General features: G+C 33.8%; 1 protein-coding gene across 2 annotated transcripts; it reads right to left on the reverse strand.

Moving 5' to 3' along the window:
* Positions 1-7,990: 7,990 nt before the first annotated feature.
* Positions 7,991-9,780, reverse strand: LOC127082939 (uncharacterized). 2 transcript variants are annotated; one of them, XM_051023167.1, is made up of 3 exons: positions 9,112-9,780; positions 8,531-9,003; positions 7,991-8,226 (listed from the first exon to the last, which is right to left on the reverse strand). In XM_051023167.1, the coding sequence occupies exons 1-3, from the start codon at positions 9,668-9,670 to the stop codon at positions 8,188-8,190; spliced, it is 1,071 nt and encodes a 356-aa protein (XP_050879124.1). In that variant the 5' UTR covers positions 9,671-9,780; the 3' UTR covers positions 7,991-8,187. The 2 variants fall into 2 exon arrangements, with proteins under 2 accessions (XP_050879124.1, XP_050879123.1); XM_051023166.1 differs by having other exon boundaries at positions 8,531-9,778.
* Positions 9,781-20,962: the final 11,182 nt, after the last annotated feature.

A 20,962-nucleotide genomic window follows, 5' to 3' on the forward strand; every position in this document is an offset into this window, starting at 1 on the left:
ACTGATAGTATAATTCAGAAAACTAATTGAGATGAATGTTGATTTAGACTTTTTTTTTCTTTTGATGAAAAGTGATTGAAATTGAAAGAGGAGATACAGACCTTAAATAGAGAACTGAAGAAGAAGAAAGGCCATGATTCAACTTTAACGTTGAGCCGAAATTGAATTTCTTGCGGTTATAATAACAATGAATAGCATTCATTGTATTTAATTTTGCGTATAATTCAAAATCTGAATAGGGAAACTACAGAAGTGATTGAGATTCTCTAGAGAAATTAGTGGTGGCTAACATAATTAATTTAATAGGATGAGTAAATGGAAGTAATACCGGTTCGGTTTGGACCGGTTCGGTTTTCATGAAGCCAACCGTAAACCGAACCGAACCGATCGGTTATGCAACATGGTGATCCAAATACATCCAAAAAAAATCGGTTTTTTTGGATTTCGGTTTTTTCGGTTCGGTTTTTGGTTTTTTTTTTGGATTGGATTGGATCTGAACACCCCTAGCTACAGCTGTGTGGTACAGGGGGAGTAACCATCTGCTGAAGTGTGGGAATTTGGCTATAGCAGTGCCAGATGTCTAGTCTCTACTGGAGGTATGACAGGGGTCTTGGGAAATGTTGAATACTGGCAGAATGCAGGAAAAAGCCGCGGGGAATGTTAAGACATCGTGTGCAACGTGTCTGACTGCATATATGGAATAGTCTCCATGCACTGGAACGACTGTTTTGGAAAAGAAACAGTCAAGAGCTATAAAAGGTATTCAAAGATAGTCTGAGATTTTGTTGGTGATTCTCTGACTGTTTCTCAGCAAAAATAAATGAATCTTGACCAAGCATTTATTTCTACCGTAAATTCCTAAGCACGGGCTGGACTATTTAAAGGAAGGAATAACACTCTTCTTCTCACAAGAGAAACACTCCATTCCCTCAGAATCATGGGGTATGTTAAGGTTTGGGCAAGCTGCGCCTGGATCTGGTTTTGTGAGGGGTCCCTTTTCAAATGTTTAGCTAAAAAGGGGGAGAGAAATACAGTCCTGGGGTTGAGAATGGACCAGAAGCAAGCTAATTGTGGTAGCAAACAGAAGTTGGTGTCAGGCACAAAATCCACCAACTGGGTATATCACTTGTGTCTTGTGATCTGAGTTAAGAGGACAGTTGTGCCTTGTGATCTGAGTTACATCATCTGTGTACTCAGCATTACATATTCTTCAGGAAGCCCTCCTGTTGAGGGGAAGGGTTCTGGTACAACTGATCCGTGTTCCTCTACTTCCTCATGTACACCAACATAGGTGTTTGAGGTGGTGGAGAGAATGATAGAGGCTTATTTGTTTTAGCTAAAATTTGCCAAAGGGGGAGATTGTTAATACCTTAGGATTGACATTAATTTTAGTAAAACAAATAATGTAATCACCTCTGTTGTTTTAATATGTTGGGTTGAAGAAATTCAACATCTGGACCAACATGTCATGTACGATGTCACGACATCAGGTATGTGACATCGCACATGTGTAGAAGACTGAATTAATTAATTCAGTATATATTCTAGGATCAGCAAGGATATCTGGTGAATATCCTAACTCCCTTGTTGAGGTCTTGAAGACTCAATCAGAATATATATAGGCTCTAAATATGGAGATATATATGGAAAGATTTTAGGAACTTGAAGACCTTGTTTATAGCAGAATTTTTCTGCTGAAGTTGTAACAGCAAAGAACAAGTCTGCTGCGATTTCTGAAGGCCCAAATCCAGTTGGGTAATTAGGTTATAAATAGCTGATTGTAACCTAGTATTTGTAAGCCTCTTAGAATGAACTTTTAGGGGTGTGTGTAAGGTAATCCTCCCAATCTGTAGGAAGGTTACCATGTGTTTCTCAGTGGTAAAAGCTGAGAGTATTTGTAACTCAAAGCCTGTAGGCAAGAGTGATTATGTTCTTGAATGGAGCTGTGAAGCAAGTTCAAGGTGTTTGAACATTACATTGTATTTGTAGTGATAGGAATGGAAACTGGAGGTTTCTATCTAGGAGTTCCTAGGTATAGATTGCATTGGGTAGGGATTAAGTGAAGAGTTATAAACGGGGGAGTTTAACTCTGAATTAATACTGCTGATAGTGGATCTTCTTCCTGGCTTGGTAGCCCCCAGATGTAGGTCATGTTGGACTGAACTGGGTTAACAATTTCCTGTGTTTGTTTACCTACTGCATGTTATAATCTTGTCTGCCATAGCTCAGATTGTATATCAAGTTAATAACAAACCTGATACATAGCCTTCTGTTGGAATGTCAATCAGAATGTTTTGACATTCATCAACAACAGCACATTCTGTATAATAGGCATGATGATCTCAGTTCAGTATGCAGTTAAGTCTGGTCTTCAAGAGGATAACAGACCTGGCCCAAGGATCATTGAGATACTGTCACACTGGATGCCTTGACAGTTCTTCCAGTAAGCTGATACTGAATTAGAGACTGGTTGGTCTTTTACAGTATAGCTAATTTAGCACAGTCTGTTTTTAGGAACTTAACAGACTTAGCATGTGGTCCTGGTCTTGGATGTCAAACTGAATGTTGTAACATTCATTCCTGACAGCATATGCTAAATTGTTGGATGGTTAGTTTTTCTGTTTCAGGATTTTTCTCAGGCTATTCTTCAGGAATCCAACAGCTGATCTAAAATCTAGGAAACTAACAACTAAGCTACAATTAATGAACCTAGCAAATAGACTATTTGTTAGCTCCTTAATAAGTGGAGATTAGTTTAACTTGTTACAACCTTTAATTTAGGAAATACAAGTACATGACCAACAAACTGGAACAATGTAACAGATGATGTCCAAAACAGGATTGAGACATCGTGCTGATAACTGTGTAGGAAAACAACAGAAGTGAATGCTATGGCGCACAGAACTAGGTGTTCCTCCATTCTAGGGTGTCATACAAGAAGATGTCGTGACATTTGTGAAAGGGTGCATATTAGTACAGAGTGTAACAACTGTCTTGCTGTATTAGGTACAATGTTAGATCAGATGTCATGACTTGGAGTAGAACATCTGAAATCTGACTACGCCAGAATTTCAATCTTCCAAAGGAAGGAAAAAATGTCAAGTTTCCACACAATACCATGAAAGAGGGGAGACTTACAATCACACTAACTAGAATGTTATGCCTTTTGTGTCACAAACTTAGCGTTATGTTAAGCAATCGTAATTGGAATTATGTAGAAGTTATAACTATTTGAGGTCGGGCAATAGAATTTTGGTGTTAATGCATGTTATAGACATAGTATAATGGACTATGCTCATGAAATATACCACACACAAAAAGAAGTATGCAAAAGAAGTGGCCTAATCTCAGCCATACTCATGTTAATTTTTCAATCAACTAGCTTTAGGACTTTGAGATATCATAGGCCAAGTGAGATGAATGCGTAAAGAAAGGGAATGGATCAAAACTCAAATTGACCAAAGGAGGACTTTTACCAAATAGTATCATCCATTCATTTTGGGAGAAGGAATATACATTCCATCAATCCCCTAAATCTAATGATATTAACTTGACAAAGTCAAATCAACCTTGACCAAGGCCCAACAACAAGAGTCAAACTCAAACAAGTCATCACAATTGGTCAACAAAACTATTTGGCATTTATTCAAATTAAAAATACTAAAATAAGGCATTTAAATTAAATATGATTTGTCAAATTCCTAAAACCTCATCAAAACACCAAAGAAATGGCCATGAGATTTATCATAGGTCAAACAAGGTCAAAGGACCTTGGAGAAAAAATTTCAGAATTTTTAAAGACTTAAAAGTATTTTTAAACAATTAAAAACAAATGCAAAATCAATTAAATCATGAAAATTATTAATAATGATCCAAAAAATAATTTTAATTCAGAATATGAAAGAGGAAATTATTTGAATTTTTTTGGTGAAACTCATATTTTTTGGATCAATATTAAAATTAATATGAATTAATGAAAATAAAAGGAATAAAAGAAAATCAGAAAATAGCAAAAAAATATGGACCACTTGATCTCCCTCATTAATTGAGGTGGCAGATCAAGTGGTCCTCAGCGCGGTTTCCACCGTGTACTTAAGTCAATGCGCCACATGGATGGTATTCAGAACCAACGCGTGAGATTAAAACAATTTAAAATAGATCAATGGCTCTGAACATTTCCAGCGTATCGTCGGAGTCCAAAGGTTCTTATGCAAGTGATGATGAAGACACTACCAACAGTGATAAGGATTGAAGCACTCTAGTTCTTTTGTGTGTTGTTTGTTTTTTTGTTTTTTTGTGGGTTATGCCCTGAATATTTTTGCACTTTAAAGTGCACTTGGTTGTGTTTGGTTTGTAAACTCGCTTTTGCCTAATCTGCTAACTCTGATGTTTGGTTATTCTTGTCAACTTTTTGGCTAAAAGGGGGAGTATATAGTTGTGGTTATAGTTTTGCTTGATTGTTTTGATTATTGATCTGATTAGTTCCTCTTGCCAACTAAGGGGGGGGGCCTGTATGGAGGGGGAGTAACTCTTGGGGTAGCTCTTGCCCCTGGACTTACTACTCAGGGGGAGCGTTTTTTTGTGTGTGTTGTTACGAATGGGTTGCTGATGTTACTAATGTCAGGAATAATATCCTTACATTGTGACTAAAGAGAATTTATTTTTCTCTTAGGCAAGATCTTCGTGTGAGAGTTTACCTCTCTAATAAGAGGTAATTCTTTTCCGTTGTGCCCGCCTCTAGTGTTCTTAAGGGAAAAATGATTTTTGTTGTTTGCATGAGGGTTTGTTACTATGATAATTACCCTCATTCCTGTTGGTATATGCAAAGGTTATTTTAGCCAAAATTTGCCAAAGGGGGAGATTGTTAGGTCTCATATGTAGTGGTTGGATGCATTTTGAAAAAACAAGTATTATTCTTAGATGTTGAAGAAGATGCCCTGACATGTTGGTTCAAGATTGCAATGTGATCTATTTTAGTATCTTGTGAGATTTGTTTCCTTTTATGGTTTATCTGAAGATTTAGTTCATGAATCATGTTGAGCGTTTTCTAAAAAGAAAAAGATTGTTTTGCCCTGACTTGTTTATGAAGTAAAGATGTCAAAATATTTTAGGAAACATCTGATCTGATTGAAATCAAATCTGCAAAAGATTGTGCAGAGTCCTTGGATCTGTTGTGAATCAAGCTTGAAGCTCATGTCTTTCCACGACTATTTATAAATCATTTCTAAACCTAAGAAGTAGTGCAAAATATTATCTAAATTAGGGCTTCGTGTCTTTGTATTGTGTGAGCCATTCGAGTATCTCCTCAATACTTGAATTGGACCTGGTTTATTGAGTTGTAACTATCAATCCCTCAGAAGCTTTTAAGTAAGAGTGAATTGTATTTTTCTGTTATAAGTTGTTGTATGGTTGAAGGGAAGTGAGAGGGGTCTCATATCTATGAGAGTCTTAGATAGAAATATCCACAGGTAGAAATTAGGTAAGAAATTTGTAAAACCTGAGGTTGTTTAGAACTTCAAACTAATTTTGTGATAGTGGATTTCCTTCCTGCCTTGGCAGCCCCCAGATGTAAGTGATGTTGCACCAAATTGGGTTAACAACTACTTGTGTTATTTCCTATTGCGTTGTTATTTAAATGCTAACACTGTTTATGGTGTGATAATGTGTTGACCCAGGTGTCGTGACATCGTGTACGACACCCAGAATCTGCATACCAAAATTTTACCATCCATAGGTAATGTGGGACTTATAACCACTCGCACTTGCACTCATATTCTGCCCCATAAGTGTGAGTGTTTTAAAGTCCCACATTTCCTATGAATGAATAGAATGTTGAATTTATAAGAGAGGTTATTCATTTACCTAACACCTTAAGGTTTTGGGTTGAGATGTGGTGTCTCCCTCTCTTGTGATCCTGGAGCATTGGTCACATTCGTGCATGGGATTCCCCAACAGTAGCATCAGAGTCATGGTTTAGATTTTTAGGGGAGCGGGAGATGGATCCGGTGTTGGATCATGTCATAAGATGTGGGAGACTCACACTTGTAGGGGAGAATGTTAGGTGCAAGCGTGAGTGGTTAACGTCTCACTATTGGGGAGTCCAGGAGAGTCAGGAGAATCAATAAGACTAATGCTCCAGGACCACAAGAAAGGGAGACATCACATCTCAACTCAAAACACTGTTGGGGAGTCCGGGAGAATCGAGAGCACCAATGAGACTAATGCTTTAGGACAACAAGAGAGGGAGACACCATATCTCAACCCAAAACCTTAAGGTGTTAGGTAAGTGAGTCATTTATCTTTTAATTCCAACATTTCACCGATTCATCAACAATGTGGGACTTTAACCACTCACACTTGCACCCAACAAAATCACATTTTTTAACACTTTTTTATAACTATTTCGACCAAGTCGAAATCAATCTTATCTCAACCAAAACTATAAAGAAAATTGTTTAGCATTATGTCATAGGATTCTCTAATTAACCCTTCAAATTACCTTTAATAAGAGATTAACACTTGTTTACTGAATTTTAGTGTAAAAATCTTCATGTAATACAATTATATTCAAGTAGTCCTCCCACTACCTGAATTTTCAGGAACTCCTCAAGCTTTAACTATGGTGTTCTCCTTCTCTCTTAAGTCTTTGTTCTTTTCTTCTCAGACTTGTCTTTTTTTTTCAATTCCCAAACTTCTACGTACTAACAAGTTTGCTCCACTAACCCATCATATTAATATAACCTAATTTTTATATTTCTAATTATTTATATTTACCCTTAACTTTTCTCTACTTTCTCCAAACTATCTCACATCTTTAAATATTTTTAATTTCCACCCAACACTCACAATTCTACTATTTCTCCTATTTTATTATATTTAATTATTATCCTATAATTATAATCAAATAACTACACTAAAATCCCATAAACCCAATAAAATCACATAACACATGTTATCACCGATCAATTAATTAAAAAGATTACTAAATCTCCTAAATAATTAAATAAAAGTAAAACAAAAATCAATTAAATAAATTAATCGAAATCGGGGTGTTACATTCATCATTAGAGATATTACACAAATTTAAGAAAAAATACACAAACTTAAATTAATAAATTGATTAAACTTATTACAAATTTAAAAATAATATAGAAATTTAAAAATAAAAAAATAAATATAAATATTAAATATAATTAATCAAATAGAAATAAATTGATTAATATCTAATTGGATTAATATTAAATTACTAATTATTATTGAATTTGAATTAATTAAATACTTTACAAATTTTAATATTAACAACATTGATTAGTCTAGTGGTAAAAAGACTACCATATAACTTGAAGGGGCTTAAACTTCCTTGGATTTATTTCCTTCTTGGAACAAACTTTGATTTTTTTTATATTTTTAAATATGAATTGTTTAAAAATAAAATTAATTTTAAAAATAAAAATCAATTTAGTATTTAAAAATAAAAAATAAAATATAGCATAATTGTCTGTATAGTTATTAAAAAAAATGCATGTGACATAAATAATACACATTACAGATCAATTACACTTTAAATTTTAATTTTTTTAATATTTTTAAATTTGAATTGTTTAAAAATAAACTTGAAGATAAAAATAAAAATATATTTAGTATTTAAAAATATAAAATAAAATTTAATATGATTGTCCAGTTAGTTATTAAAAATGCACTGATTTAAATGATATAGATGTTAGCCCAATTGCCGTTATAAAGAAAGAAAAAACTCAGTTTAAAAAAATATTAATAGAGGACTAATATACCTCGGTTAAATCTTGTAAGGGATTATATAAGGTTTTATTTTCTTGAAGATTAATTTGAATTTTGCAGTTTTCGTGAAGAACTAAAATGAGTATTGCCTCTCACATTACTTTATATAGACAGTGAGCTTTTAACTTTAAAACCTACATATTTCAATTAAGAATCATGATATTTGAACATAAAAAGACAAAATAAATTCATATTATTAAAATTTTAAATAAATTAAAATTCAACTTCCTGTGCACACAGCACAAATGTCATTTCACCATTAAAGATACAATGTATTGATGATAAATTCAATAGATAAATAAGATCAAATAAATTATACTATTTAAAAATATCAAATACAAGACTGTTAATAACAATTAAGATAATTAAAATGTCTTCTTTCTTGAATTTTCACTTTGGAACGAACAACCGTTGAAACTTTCTTCTATTCTGTAAACAAAACAAAAAAAACATATATATATATATATATATATATATATTTTAAAATAACGAAGACAAGTAATAAATATGTCCTATTAATTTTTAAAATCATATATTAAAATTCAAAATCATATATATATATATATATATATATATATATATATATATATATATATATATATATATATATATATATATATATATATATATATATATATATATATTCTCACATAATAAACAAGCTAGTAAAAGAATAAAGAAATTAATTAAATTGCAAATATATATATTTTTAAAAGTAAATATAATTAATTACCTCCTTTTCTAAGCCGCATGCAAAAGGGATGAAGCATTCAAACAATTGTTGTCCACATGTTCTTATGTATTCAAACACAATTCGATTCTTTCTAACCATTCCAATTTCCTTGCCGTTGTTACCATTTAAACTATATAAGTAAAAATATATTAGCTTTTTAATCTTGAAAAATGCCATATCATTAGAAGGGCAAATGGACAAGAGCTCGCCGTTGGTATTGAAAGGCAACAATTTTTGATTCTCTTTGCTAAGATTCATGTGCCATGTGTAAGTGCTAACACCCTCTGTAACACATTCAATAAGTTCAAAGCACATAAATTTCACACCTCTTGATAAGACTAAAAAGATCTTTCCATCTCTCAAACTTATTTTCCGCTGTGAATCATCAAAAAGACAATTTGGATGAAGTTCTATCACCTCGGCTTGTTTCGAGACATTCTCTTGAGGGTCAATTTTAATTCTCAATAAATGTCCTGAAGACGAGAGTCGGTAAATAGAGCCTTTTAAGTAAACAGACTTTTTGATCCAAAAAGAATCGTTAATATATTCTGGAAAGTAAATAGTTAATGTAGTCCAAATACCAGTCATAGAGGAGAAAATATTGATATGACGATGACCTTGAAAACGTACGATCTTGAAAAACCAAGATTCTTCATTGTCATATGCTAGAGCAGCATAGGAATACCCTCCAGATGTTTGTCCTACAGGCTTCGGAACAGCTACACATTGTTTTGTTACTGGATTCATGACATAATAATGATATACACCATGAACTATGTTATCTGCCTGACCATCTTTATGACAAAATAAGAGTAATCCATTACATGTGTCTATCAGATTTTTAGGCTCGATTCTGCAACCCATCACTAATGAGCACCAATTAAAAAGTTGTTCAATATCCATATATGGACTAGGAGAAATGATTGCCTCCGTCAGTGGATCTAATGGATTCTTTGTTGGTAGTGTTGTGGTAAGAATGAGATTACGCCATGAATGCGAGACACACATGACATTTGATTTTTCTTTCATGTATAGCTTACGAAAGATTTCTGTTTGAAGTATAATGGGAAGGTTATTGAATAAGGATTTGGGTTTCCTTCTCCTCATTGTTCTTTTCTTTTTAACAATTGTACTCTCCATGTAATGGGTGATTGTAGAATTGATATTAAAAGAGAGAGATATTGATATGATAGATGAATGTGAATGATGTCTATATTGCAGAATTGTTTGATTCTTATAGGAAAGTGACATGAAGAATGAACTTATAAGAAAAAAAATTCAAATTAAAAAAATAGTGATTATAATATTTTTATTATATTATTCTAGACCCAAGATAAGTCCTATATGAATATCTCTCTTTTGTTCAATGTATGTTAATTAATATGATTTTGTTTTTGACTATAATATTTTTTTTTAATTTTTTTAAAATTTTTTAAATAGAGGCTTAAATATTGATAAGAAAAAGAATATAATATTTCTTTTTGACTTTGATTTGACTATAATAGTTTTACTTTAATTTATATTATAATATTTTGACTATAATTATTGCTTTTTATTTTAATTTTCGACTTTAGAGTTTTTGACACTTGTATTATAATATTTTTTATATTATAATATTTCTTTTTTATTTTAATTCTCTTTCTAAATTATTTTATTGTTTCAATTTTTTTTAATAATTACATGTTTGAATCTCCTTCTATCTTTATTTAAGTTAGAATGAAAAATAATTTTAGTCCCATGAAAAAAAAAGTATCCAATTTAATCTTCAAATAGTAAAAACAACCTTTATAACTTTTTGAGAAAAAACAACTAGAACAATCTAGACTTTAACTCCTTTACGTATTTAAAAAAATATATTATCTAACTTTTCTTCAACTAAAAAAAGTTATAATGAAAAATTAAAATAAGCATTTATTGGTAATCAATAGAATTCAAAATAAATATCAAAAATAAAAAATAAAGAGAAAAAGTAATTTTGTTTCATAACAATAAGCTAAAGTATTTCAATTTAACACTTTTAAAATATTATTTTATTAATAAAAATAAAATATAATAAATGAAAATTTAGAATTTTTTTAAAATGTTTAAATACTATGAATAATAAATTATAAAATAATAATCTTAATAGATTAAAAAATGTCATTTTCCAATGGATATTTTTGTTATCTTTTGGATTGTTTATCATCTAATTCTTTATCTTCAATATAATTTAGAAGTAGTAATTTTTAATTTCATCATAATAATTTTTTAAAAAAATTTGGGACACACGAAATGATATCATGTTTCAAAATGGTAATATTAACTTTGATATAGATAGTCTTCATGTTAAATAATTAATCTATATAGAATCTACTTCTTTCAAGAGACACATGTACTCTTCAATTCATGATTTTACAATTATTAAATCCTTTGACATTAAATATCGACCTCCTCCCGCACCTAAAATCATACAAGTTAATTAGTATTTTTATAGGCTTAAGTGGAATACAGATGTAGCTTCAAGAGGAAATCCTTGAATGTCAAACTGTAGTGGGATATTTAAGGATAATATATGGAAATGGGCCTAAATTTTTTACAACAATGCAATCAGGATGACTGAAGCATTATAATTGTGAGCATCTCAAATTAGGGCGCCCTCGCCTAAAAGTGGTATCACCTAGGTGAAGACCTAAAGACTCGTCATTGACACCCATGACATGTAAAGTTGTTAGTCAACAGAGGGAAAGTCCTCTATTACTCTTGAAATGTTAGGTAGTCAGTAACCTCTTATGATCATGAGGAAATAGTTGTCTCCATTTAGGGTTACCCAAACCCTAGGCCCAATAGGTCTTTACAAATACTTCTCCCCCATGAGAGGAAGCATCGATCATTTACACCCTAAAACATAGTGATTAGCCAGATCATAATTCATACTGAGCATACCCCTCGTCAGCTTATACCTAAGCACATCACACATTTGCATAGTCTCTCACCTCACGTGAGCAAGACTCCTAAAACTACCATAAAACACCGTGATACATGGCTTCCTGCCATCATAAGAAAGCCTTAACTACAACACATTGTAATATACCTATTAAGGTATGTGATTCCCCCTACCCTTGCGGGAGAAACACGCACGCCTATACTTTTTTACTAGTATTGTAACGCCCATTATGGGTCCCGGTAAAACTAACTTGCGTCGCACCATCTTCATCACCACCACCCTGCTTGTTGTTACCCTCCACTCTCACCCCTAGCCGTCTTCAGCAATGGTTAACAAGAGAGTTCAATCCTGTATGCTAGAAGGTACCAATGGTAGCGTGATGTCGATGCCCTGGAGGATATTGTGTTGTAACACCCTAGTTTTCTACAAATTTTTTATATTAATTAAGTGTAATTTTATGTGTGTATCTAATTATTATTTGTGTGACAGTTTGGATGTTTTATGGCGACAAGGGTGGGCGACCCTTAGGTAGAGATTGTGGAGGGTAATAAGAGGTTGGTAGATTCATTTAGAACTACTTAATGGATTAAAATAATGTTTTCATGTTATTATTTGAAGAAATAATAAAATAAAAGGAGAATATTATCAGTATTATTTTTATTAAAATAAAATTAGATTAGGTTAATGATGATAAGGTTAGTAAGAGTTTGAAGAGTTTTTACGTAGAAAAAATTAGAATTTGGTGAGAAGAGAAGGAGGCAAAAGGTAGGGCATAAGAATGATTCTATTGAAGAGCTTTAGGATGAAAGAACACATCAAAACCAGATTTTCTGCTAAGGATTGAGGTAAGGGTGAAAAATTGTTTCAATAATAAGGGGTGTGATGGAAGGGTAGAATAAAGAACCCTTTAACCTCCTTAGGATTGGGTGTTTTAATTTCAATTTTGATGTTTGTGTTATAATTGTTGATTGTATGATGAAATTGGTGTACCATATGTATGTCATGTTTTGTTTTGATGTTGTTAATGATGTTATGACATTGATTGATGTTTGAAGGCTTTAACCTTTATTGTGTTATTGGTGATTTAGAGATAATGAGTATGATGATGTGTTATGATATGATGTTGATTCATGAAAACTATGGAGTAGATGATGAATTAGGAATCTATAACCATGAGAATTGGATTTATTTGATGAATTTTTGTTGCATAAGTTTTTAGTATAAGAGGAAGTGTTTGAATGGTTTAAGAATTGTTTTTTGGGAAAAAATCGTAGTATGTGCTGACCTATGAAGGTCATGTGCTGACCTGTACAAGTCATATGTCAACATATGCAGTCAGCACATCTAACATAACGTTACAGGCTTTAAAAATGAAGTACATATGTCGACCGGAAAAAGTCATGTGACGACCTGAAAAGGTCATGTGCCGACCTAAAAAGGTCATGTACCGACCTAAAAAGGTCATGTACCGATTATAGCGGTAAATTCATGACCATTAAGCTATGGATAAACTTAACGTCAATAAGACAAGAGTCGCCACCGTGGTTTTATTGTTTCCAAAGGAAAAGGGAAAAGTACAAAAAAAATCCAAAGATAAGAAGTTTTCAAATTAAAACTAATAAAATGCCAAAGATTAAAGGTGAGGGGGGCGGTTACACAGAGGAAAGGTGTTATTACCCAAAGTGTCATAGGGAGCCCTTTTTTATGTGCGTGTGTGTTTTTGGTATAAAAGATATTTGAGAAAAATAGAGTGTGGGGATGAGAAAAGAATTCATTGATTATATTTTTATGTTTGACAAGACCTTCGGACTTGTGCCTATGTACCAACATAAAAATGAGGGATTAAAACCTCATAGTTCGTGATAACAATTTCAAAGTGAGTGGATTGCTTTTAACAAAAAATTTAAATTTAAAAGAGACACAAAGGGCCTAAAAGAGTTTGAATGAGTGTTAGTTCTTTTTGTCTTTTGTAATTTTTAAGTCAATATGGTTAGATTTATTTACAAGTTTGATTCAAGAAAAGAGTTTGAAAATGCAATTGCATAAGGCCAAAGTTTCTAATTTGCAATAAAGTCTAAGTTTAGAAATCACAAGTAAAGAAGATTTTGAAAGGGGGGTGGGGGAGATTTAAAATTTAAGAAATGGGAAGAGATGAAGAGACTAATCCTAAGAAAAAATTTAAAAGTTAAGAGTTAAAAAGATCTGATCAGTGGAATGTAATCCAATAGACAAGAGTGTCATATAGAAACCCACTTTTCCTTTCGACTTTGAATCAAGCAATATCAAATAAGCAAGTAGCAAAGTGAAGGGCAAGGCATCAAATAAAGATATTCATATCCAAGCTAGCAACTTCATAATCTTCTTCTTAATCTTCCATGTATCAAACGACATACTCCTTGAATGGCTCAGAATAAAGCATTAGACACAGGTTCAAAGTAACATTTTCATCAAGACCATGTAGCAGATGAACTCAAGTGGATCCCAAAACTTGCATCAGATAAAAACTCAGATCACAATAATCTTGGTTTCAGAAATGTTGGCATTGTCCAAGTCCTTTTACATAGGGAATGTTGCCTAATTATAAGTCCAAAGCTCAGATCAAATCCAACAGTCCACAAAAACATTTTTTAGGGTTTTTTTGTTGTTTATTAAGTATTTTAGGGTTCTAAGACCACAAACACAAATAAGATACAAAAAAAAAATATACAATCACAATGTATGGCTCAAGTGAGCAAGAGGAAAATGGCATAAACATAAATAAGTTAAATGATATGTAAATGGAAAATGGAATGATAAATGACTTGAATTTAAATGATATAAAGTAAACGAATTGAAATTAAAAGCAATGAGAGTAAACGTTAGTCAAATGTTAGTTGATTAGATGTTAGTATTGTTTTGCTTTTTAATTGATTAAGTCATTCTTTGGAGAACACTCAACCCTCTATTCACAAGCATGGATCCTTGAACCAAGACATCTTCCAAAGGAAGGAAAAAAGGTCAATTTTCCATACAATACCATAAAAGGGGGGAGACTTACAATCCCACTTACTAGAATGTTATACCTTTTCAGTTAAAATTTAGCGCTATGTTAAGCAATCGTAATTGGACTTATGTAGAAGTCACAACTATCTGAGATCGGGCAATAGAAATTTAAGTATTAATGCATGTTAGAGATATGGTATAATGAAGCATACTCCTAAAACATACCACACTCAAAAAGAAAATAATCAAAGGATGACCTAATCTCATCCATACTTGTATTGGTTTATGAACAAATTAGTCTTAGGATATTGAGATGTCATTGGTCAATGGAAGGGATGGGATAGAATGGAATTAAAGATGAAAAGGGAGGGGAGATGAGACAAACACAAATTGGTCATGGAGGAATTTTGTCAAATTAAAATCATTCATTCATTTTGGGAGATGAAATGTACATTTCATCAATCCCCTAAATCCAATGATTTTAATCCAACGAAAATCAAATCAACCTTGACCAAGGCCCAAACACATAGTCAAACTTCACAAGTCAATAAAAATGGCTCAACACAATTTATTCACAATTAATCAATTAAAAATCGAATTAAAATACATTTAAAGTAAATTATGTTTGATCAAAAACCTAAAACCTCTTCAAAACACCAAATAAATGGCCAAGAGATTTATCCTAGGTCAATGAAGGTCAAAGGACCTTGGACAAAAAATTTCATAATTTTTGGAAAGTCAAAAGTATTTTTAAACAATTAAAAATATGCACAAAAACAATTAAATCATGAAAAATATCAATATTGATCCAAAAAATAATTTTAATTCAGAAAATGAGAGAGAGAAATATTTGAAAGTTTTTGGTGAAAGTCCCATATTTTTTGGATCAATAATAAAATTAATATGAATTAATTAAAAATAAGCAATTAAAAGAAATATCCATAAATTCAAAAAAAGGAGAGCCATCTGATCTCCCTTATTAATTGAAAAGCTGAAATCATGTTAGCAGCTCATGCAAATGTATATGAAAATTGGAACTTGAAATTATCCAAATGGTGTTTTAACTTACACCCATGCGCAAGTCCCTTAATTTTAATCCAAATGAGACGACCTTGGATGTTTTGGAAAGGTGAGATCAAGGGAAACAACTTTCATGTTGAACGGTTTTTCATTTGTGTCGCATTACGCGAAAAACCAGCGGGAAAACGAAACAACAGAGCCGCCACCGTGCGTTATTTATCCCAAAGGAGGGAAAGGAAACGCTCGAAGTAAACCTGGAAAAGACATGGTCTCGCGACCAGAGAAAGATGGGATCGGGAGTCGGTTATGCGAAGGGAAGGTATTACCACCCCTACGCATCCGTCGTACTCGACGGGATCCACGCTCAAAAGAAAGGATAAGGTTGCTAGAAACTGCTCACAAACTGCACACACACTGGAAACAAACACAGGAAACAGACGGAAGAAGGTAACTCGGCAGGATGTCGCATCCTGGTCCTACGTAGTCTGTCAGACACAGACATCAGAGTCGACGTAGTTCGGAACAGGGGAAACGTGCTCGCTAGGATATCGCATCCTATGCATACGTATCTTCTCTAACCAGAGTAAGAATCAGAGCACTCGTAGCTCGGCTAACGCACGCCAAATAAAACACAAACAGGAAACCGACTGCCAATCGCTGGACTTACGTCAGATTCCACACAAACAGGCAAACATGGAAACCGAATGCCAATCGCTGAACTTACATCAGACTCAGAACCAACCAACACACACTGGAAACCAAATGCCAATCGTTGGACTTACTTCAGACTCCAAGCACACGACAAACAAACACACACAGGAAACCGACTGCCAATCGCTGGACTTATGTCAGACTCCACACAACACAAAGGGTTGAAAAAGCAAAAGTTTGCCCGGAGAGATCAGCTCAGTCTCCTGCCTATGTACCTCATCTGGTATGAGGATCAGGGCGACGTAGTTCCCCTAAACAGGGAAGAACTTCTAACCTAACCAGAGACAAAGGGAGATAACAGACTACTAGGGAGACTACGACTCGAGCCTAGAAGTTGTCATGCATATGATCCTTATGTTGAGGTCTCTATCCTAACTTGCACAGGAAGCAAGCTAGCCTAAACAACACAATCAAGCAAACACAAAAGCAAGCACACACACTATATGCAAACAATTGGCTCACACAAGGCTAGGCTTTAGTCAAGGGGTCATGTCAACCTCGACAAACAAGCCAACTGGAATGGGTGTGGTTAGATCTTAACCCTAACATTGAGAGTTAGGGTGAAGCAGATGAAATGAGAATGAGGGTAAGACCTCATAGCTCTTATCCCTGGCCTGGGAGAGCTTGACTCAAATAGAAAGTGTGGGAGTCCAGAATGTGGGACTCTACTCCACATGACTGACACAACAGGATCTTGGGTTCTTATTCAAAGTGCATCAACACAATGGTGTGAGCAAGATGAATGACTCAACTGAATAGCAGGGGATGGATTGCATATCCCTTGTATCTGCCAATGCCTCTTCACTTAGGAGGTCTTTGGATGTACAAGGCACAGCATTAAACAATCACAAACATTGCCTCTTAAGGAGGGCTTCAGACAGGTGCCTACCAGTAACAGTAGGTCTTCCAGACTACATGATGTCAAGGGATTATACCTCAATGGTAAGCAAACCACAAGCTAGCAAAGCAAAGTTCAAATGAACTTAAAGCAACTTAAGTACCTGTGAAAACAACTAAACCAATCAGTTCAACTGTACAGACAAACAATCAACAGTTAATATCACACAGACAGACAAATCCAATCAGGCAACAAGGGTGCAAGGCATTAGGCAAACACAAATGAATTTTCCTCAAAGCCTATAAAACAAGCCAATGTTAGCCAACAACAACCAATAATCAAGCTTAAATGAAGGAGCATCATCACTCATGGAGATGTATACTTGAACATGAAATCACAACTCAAATGATAAGTCCAAACCACTAGGTCAAAGCCTAGGGTCAAAAGAGGATCAAAAATCCAAAACAGAAGCACAAACTTAACATGAATCATGTTTAATCAATCAAGAACAAATCCTAAAAAGGCTCACATCAAAATCAATAAGCAAGTCCATGTACCAAGCATGTGAAGTCAATGACCAATTCAAGGCACACATTTGATCAACATGAATGAAAAATCTCAATCAAAACAGAAATGATTCAAATAATTCTGGAAAAATTCATGAGCAATCAAGACATCCACAACATCCATCACACAAAAAATCAGAAACATTAGAGGTCATTTGGCATGGAAATCACATTGGACAAGTTGGACAATCAAATGTGTGACACAAATTGTCACACCATGCTAACACAAGCATAAAACAGAATTGGTGAATGAGAAAAATGCCAAACCAACACCAAAGCATCCACCAATGTGTCTAGAATCATCATGCAAAATTTCAAGTTCATTGGATTAAAATCAAGCATTTCACAACAAGATAAGCAAGGCAAGGTCACAAATGGATACATGATCACATAACCTAGCACCAAATAAAATCCAGCCATGCACAATTTGCAAATTTATGATCATAAAAAACTAGACAAAATAAGGAGCATTTTGCAAAAAATTGGGATGAAATTGGATGATTTTTCCATTTTATATGATTTTTCTAAGTTGGGGAAAAAATTTGAAATCAAATGAACAAGGCATGGCAAATAAGGAGGGAAACATGTGAAAATGCAAGGCAGTTTGAAAATTTGCACGCGCCAAGGATCGAACCTGGTTGGCTTTTGAATTTGGCGCGCCAGTGCGTATGAAACGCACCGTTTCATTTAATAGGTGGCGTTCAACGCTGATGTGGCTTGGGTCAAACAAATGTGGACCTATCATTGTGCTTAGTGGACGCGTGCATGGACCAATCATAACCAAGCCCTAGTACAGCATGGCACATGAATCAGGAAGCGTTGCTAAACTGGAAAACCGTGGCTAAAGGATAATCTTCATCTTCTTCCTCACGAAGAAGATGAACAGTACATGAAGTTCATGCATTTTTCCAGAAAATTCTCCAGAAATCAAAACCAATTACATCAACATGCAGCATTTTCAATGGAGATAATGGATCGAGTATTGGCTAAGCATGAATCAACACAAACAAATAGAATCGAGCAAAAGAAAGTTCATACATCAAACTTGAATCAACCCTAACTCAATCAATAATGCCTCAAATCACACGATTCTTTCACCAGAATTACCAGGAGAACAAGATCTACAATAATATCACAATGAATTTCAAAACTAAAAGGCTCGAATCATGACCTCTTGAAGAGCAGCAAGTTGAAATCGTGTGCTACAAGGCTCAGCAATGGCTCAAATCTCTTCTACAATGATTGTTGAGATGATTGATGGAAAGATTGGAGCTCAAACAAGCACGAATCCAGTAGAATTTGCAATTTCCATTAATGCTCCAAGCTTCATGTATGGTCAAATATGGCACGAACTGCTCCAAATTTACGTTCAAATTCACTCAAAACCTTACCAGAAACCAGAATTATGCAAGGAAGTGGAAGTTTATGTGAAGAATTTGGGAAATATTTTTGAGAGAAAAATTTGATCAATTCAAGATTCAGATCTGAAAATGTATGTTCATGCCAAATGCAGTTGTGATTAACATTATATATCACTTGCTAATCATTCTGAAAACAGGTTTAAGCCAAAGCCAAATGAGATTAGCAAGTTTCAAGGTGTGTGCACAAATTGGTGTTTTCGCCTCATGCGTGGGGTGCATGCGTGAACAGTGCTCAAAGCTGATCCAAATCCACTTAAACAAGGCCCATACACACTTTGGAATTGATATTTTGTGCATATAATCATCCAAATTGATTTTAGAAATTTTCCTTCAAAGAACTTCATGAATGAACACATGATCATGCAAGTGAAATTCATGCCATGTAATAGATGTTTTGGAAACTACATGTTATGAGGAACAAAATGCAAAAAGAACCACCAAAATTGGAGCCTTGGTTCAAAAGTTATGCCCATTTGAATTTTTAAACACACTTTGCCATGATTGGATCATATCTCCTCAACCACACATCATAAATCCATGATCTTGGACTTTTTGGAAATGGGAGAAAAAGATATTCAACTTTCTTGTTGGACAAAAATTTCATTTGAAGCCTTCTTGATGATGTAAAATTGAGTTGAAGTTGGTCCAAAACCTTTCCATTTTTGGAAATTCCAAATTATGGGTCACTTTCTATTTTGGGAAATTTTTGACTTGACTTCAAATTCTTCAATGTGAGTGTTTGAAATGTCAAATGAGACTTGTTTGAACATGAATGAAGCATCTCTAATCACTTCCCACCTCCAAATCCATAGTTGACTTTGCAGTTGACTTTTATGGGCCTCAGATGTCTTGGACATGCACTGATGAGTTCTGAGCCTTCAACACTTGGCCAAGTTGCTTGAAAGTGATCCTTGAGTCATGTAAGCTCATTGTAACAACCCTAGGGCTTTGATCTCATGGAAAATGCTCTTTCTCTCTTGCACAGTTGAATCTCCTGACCAGTCTTGACTAATGCAATGTAACATGCTATGCAATGCTAATGACCTAAAAATGAAATGACTGTACAAATGGGAGGTGCAAATTTGAGGTGCTACAATTTGAAGCATTGATAATGATGAATATTTAGGTGGAAGTTTGGGAAATCAAACATATTTGAAAAAATTTTAAGTCTCAAGTCAAATGTTCACTTTTTCCACCTTGAAAAACGTTTTCTATGGACTTTAAATGAGAAACGTTCCTTCATCAAAGTTGTAGATATTTCAAATCCCTTAAATTTGGACATAAATTTGACCTAATTTGGATTTGGAATGAAGGGGTTATGCATTTTAGAAGTTGAGAAAAATCACTTGTTCAATGGTATTGGCCCAAAATGACCTATAATGTTTCCCCTTGGCACATGCATTTTCAAGTTGAATTTGCAATTCCTCAAAAACTCAAAGTCGAAGTATACATATTGAATTTGATCATGTAATTTTAATGGCTTTCATCTCATAAAAATTTAGCGAGTTATGGTCTTGGGAAGTTGACTTCCAAACTAGGGTTTATACAAAATGACCTATAATCTTTCACCATAAAAAATGACTTTATAAGCAAAACTAGATCTTGACTTCAACATGAAAGTTGTTTGGAATGTCAAGTAGAGTAACATTAATCTTGGAATAATTTTCATATGACAAAAAGTTTAGGAGATAGGGTCTAGGGAACCCTAGTTTTGGCCAGTTGACTTCCTCTAGTCAACCACCATGAACCAACTTGCTAGCTTGATATTCTCTTGACTTTTGGGACTCATGGAGGATAATATATGCATAAAATGATGTAATGTGAAGTATCCCTTGAAATATTTGATCAATTGTTGAAGAAACTTGTTGAAGAAGTCACATAAGATACCCAGATGAATTAGGGTTTCTAAGGCAAACCAACTCCAAACTCTTGGTGATTTCTTGATCAAAATAACATGTGAAGATAATGGGG

This window comes from Lathyrus oleraceus, chromosome 5 (assembly GCF_024323335.1).
Source record: "Lathyrus oleraceus cultivar Zhongwan6 chromosome 5, CAAS_Psat_ZW6_1.0, whole genome shotgun sequence".
Lineage (NCBI taxonomy): Eukaryota > Viridiplantae > Streptophyta > Magnoliopsida > Fabales > Fabaceae > Lathyrus > Lathyrus oleraceus.

Excerpts from the sequence above, each read along its gene's own strand:
- LOC127082939 (XM_051023166.1), bottom strand. The coding sequence starts at position 9,670 with ATGGAGAGTACAATTGTTAAAAAGAAAAGAACAATGAGGAGAAGGAAA. Across the intron at positions 8,227-8,530 it reads CATGCGGCTTAGAAAAGGAG|AATAGAAGAAAGTTTCAACG; the intron begins GTAATTAATTAT and ends TTTTGTTTACAG.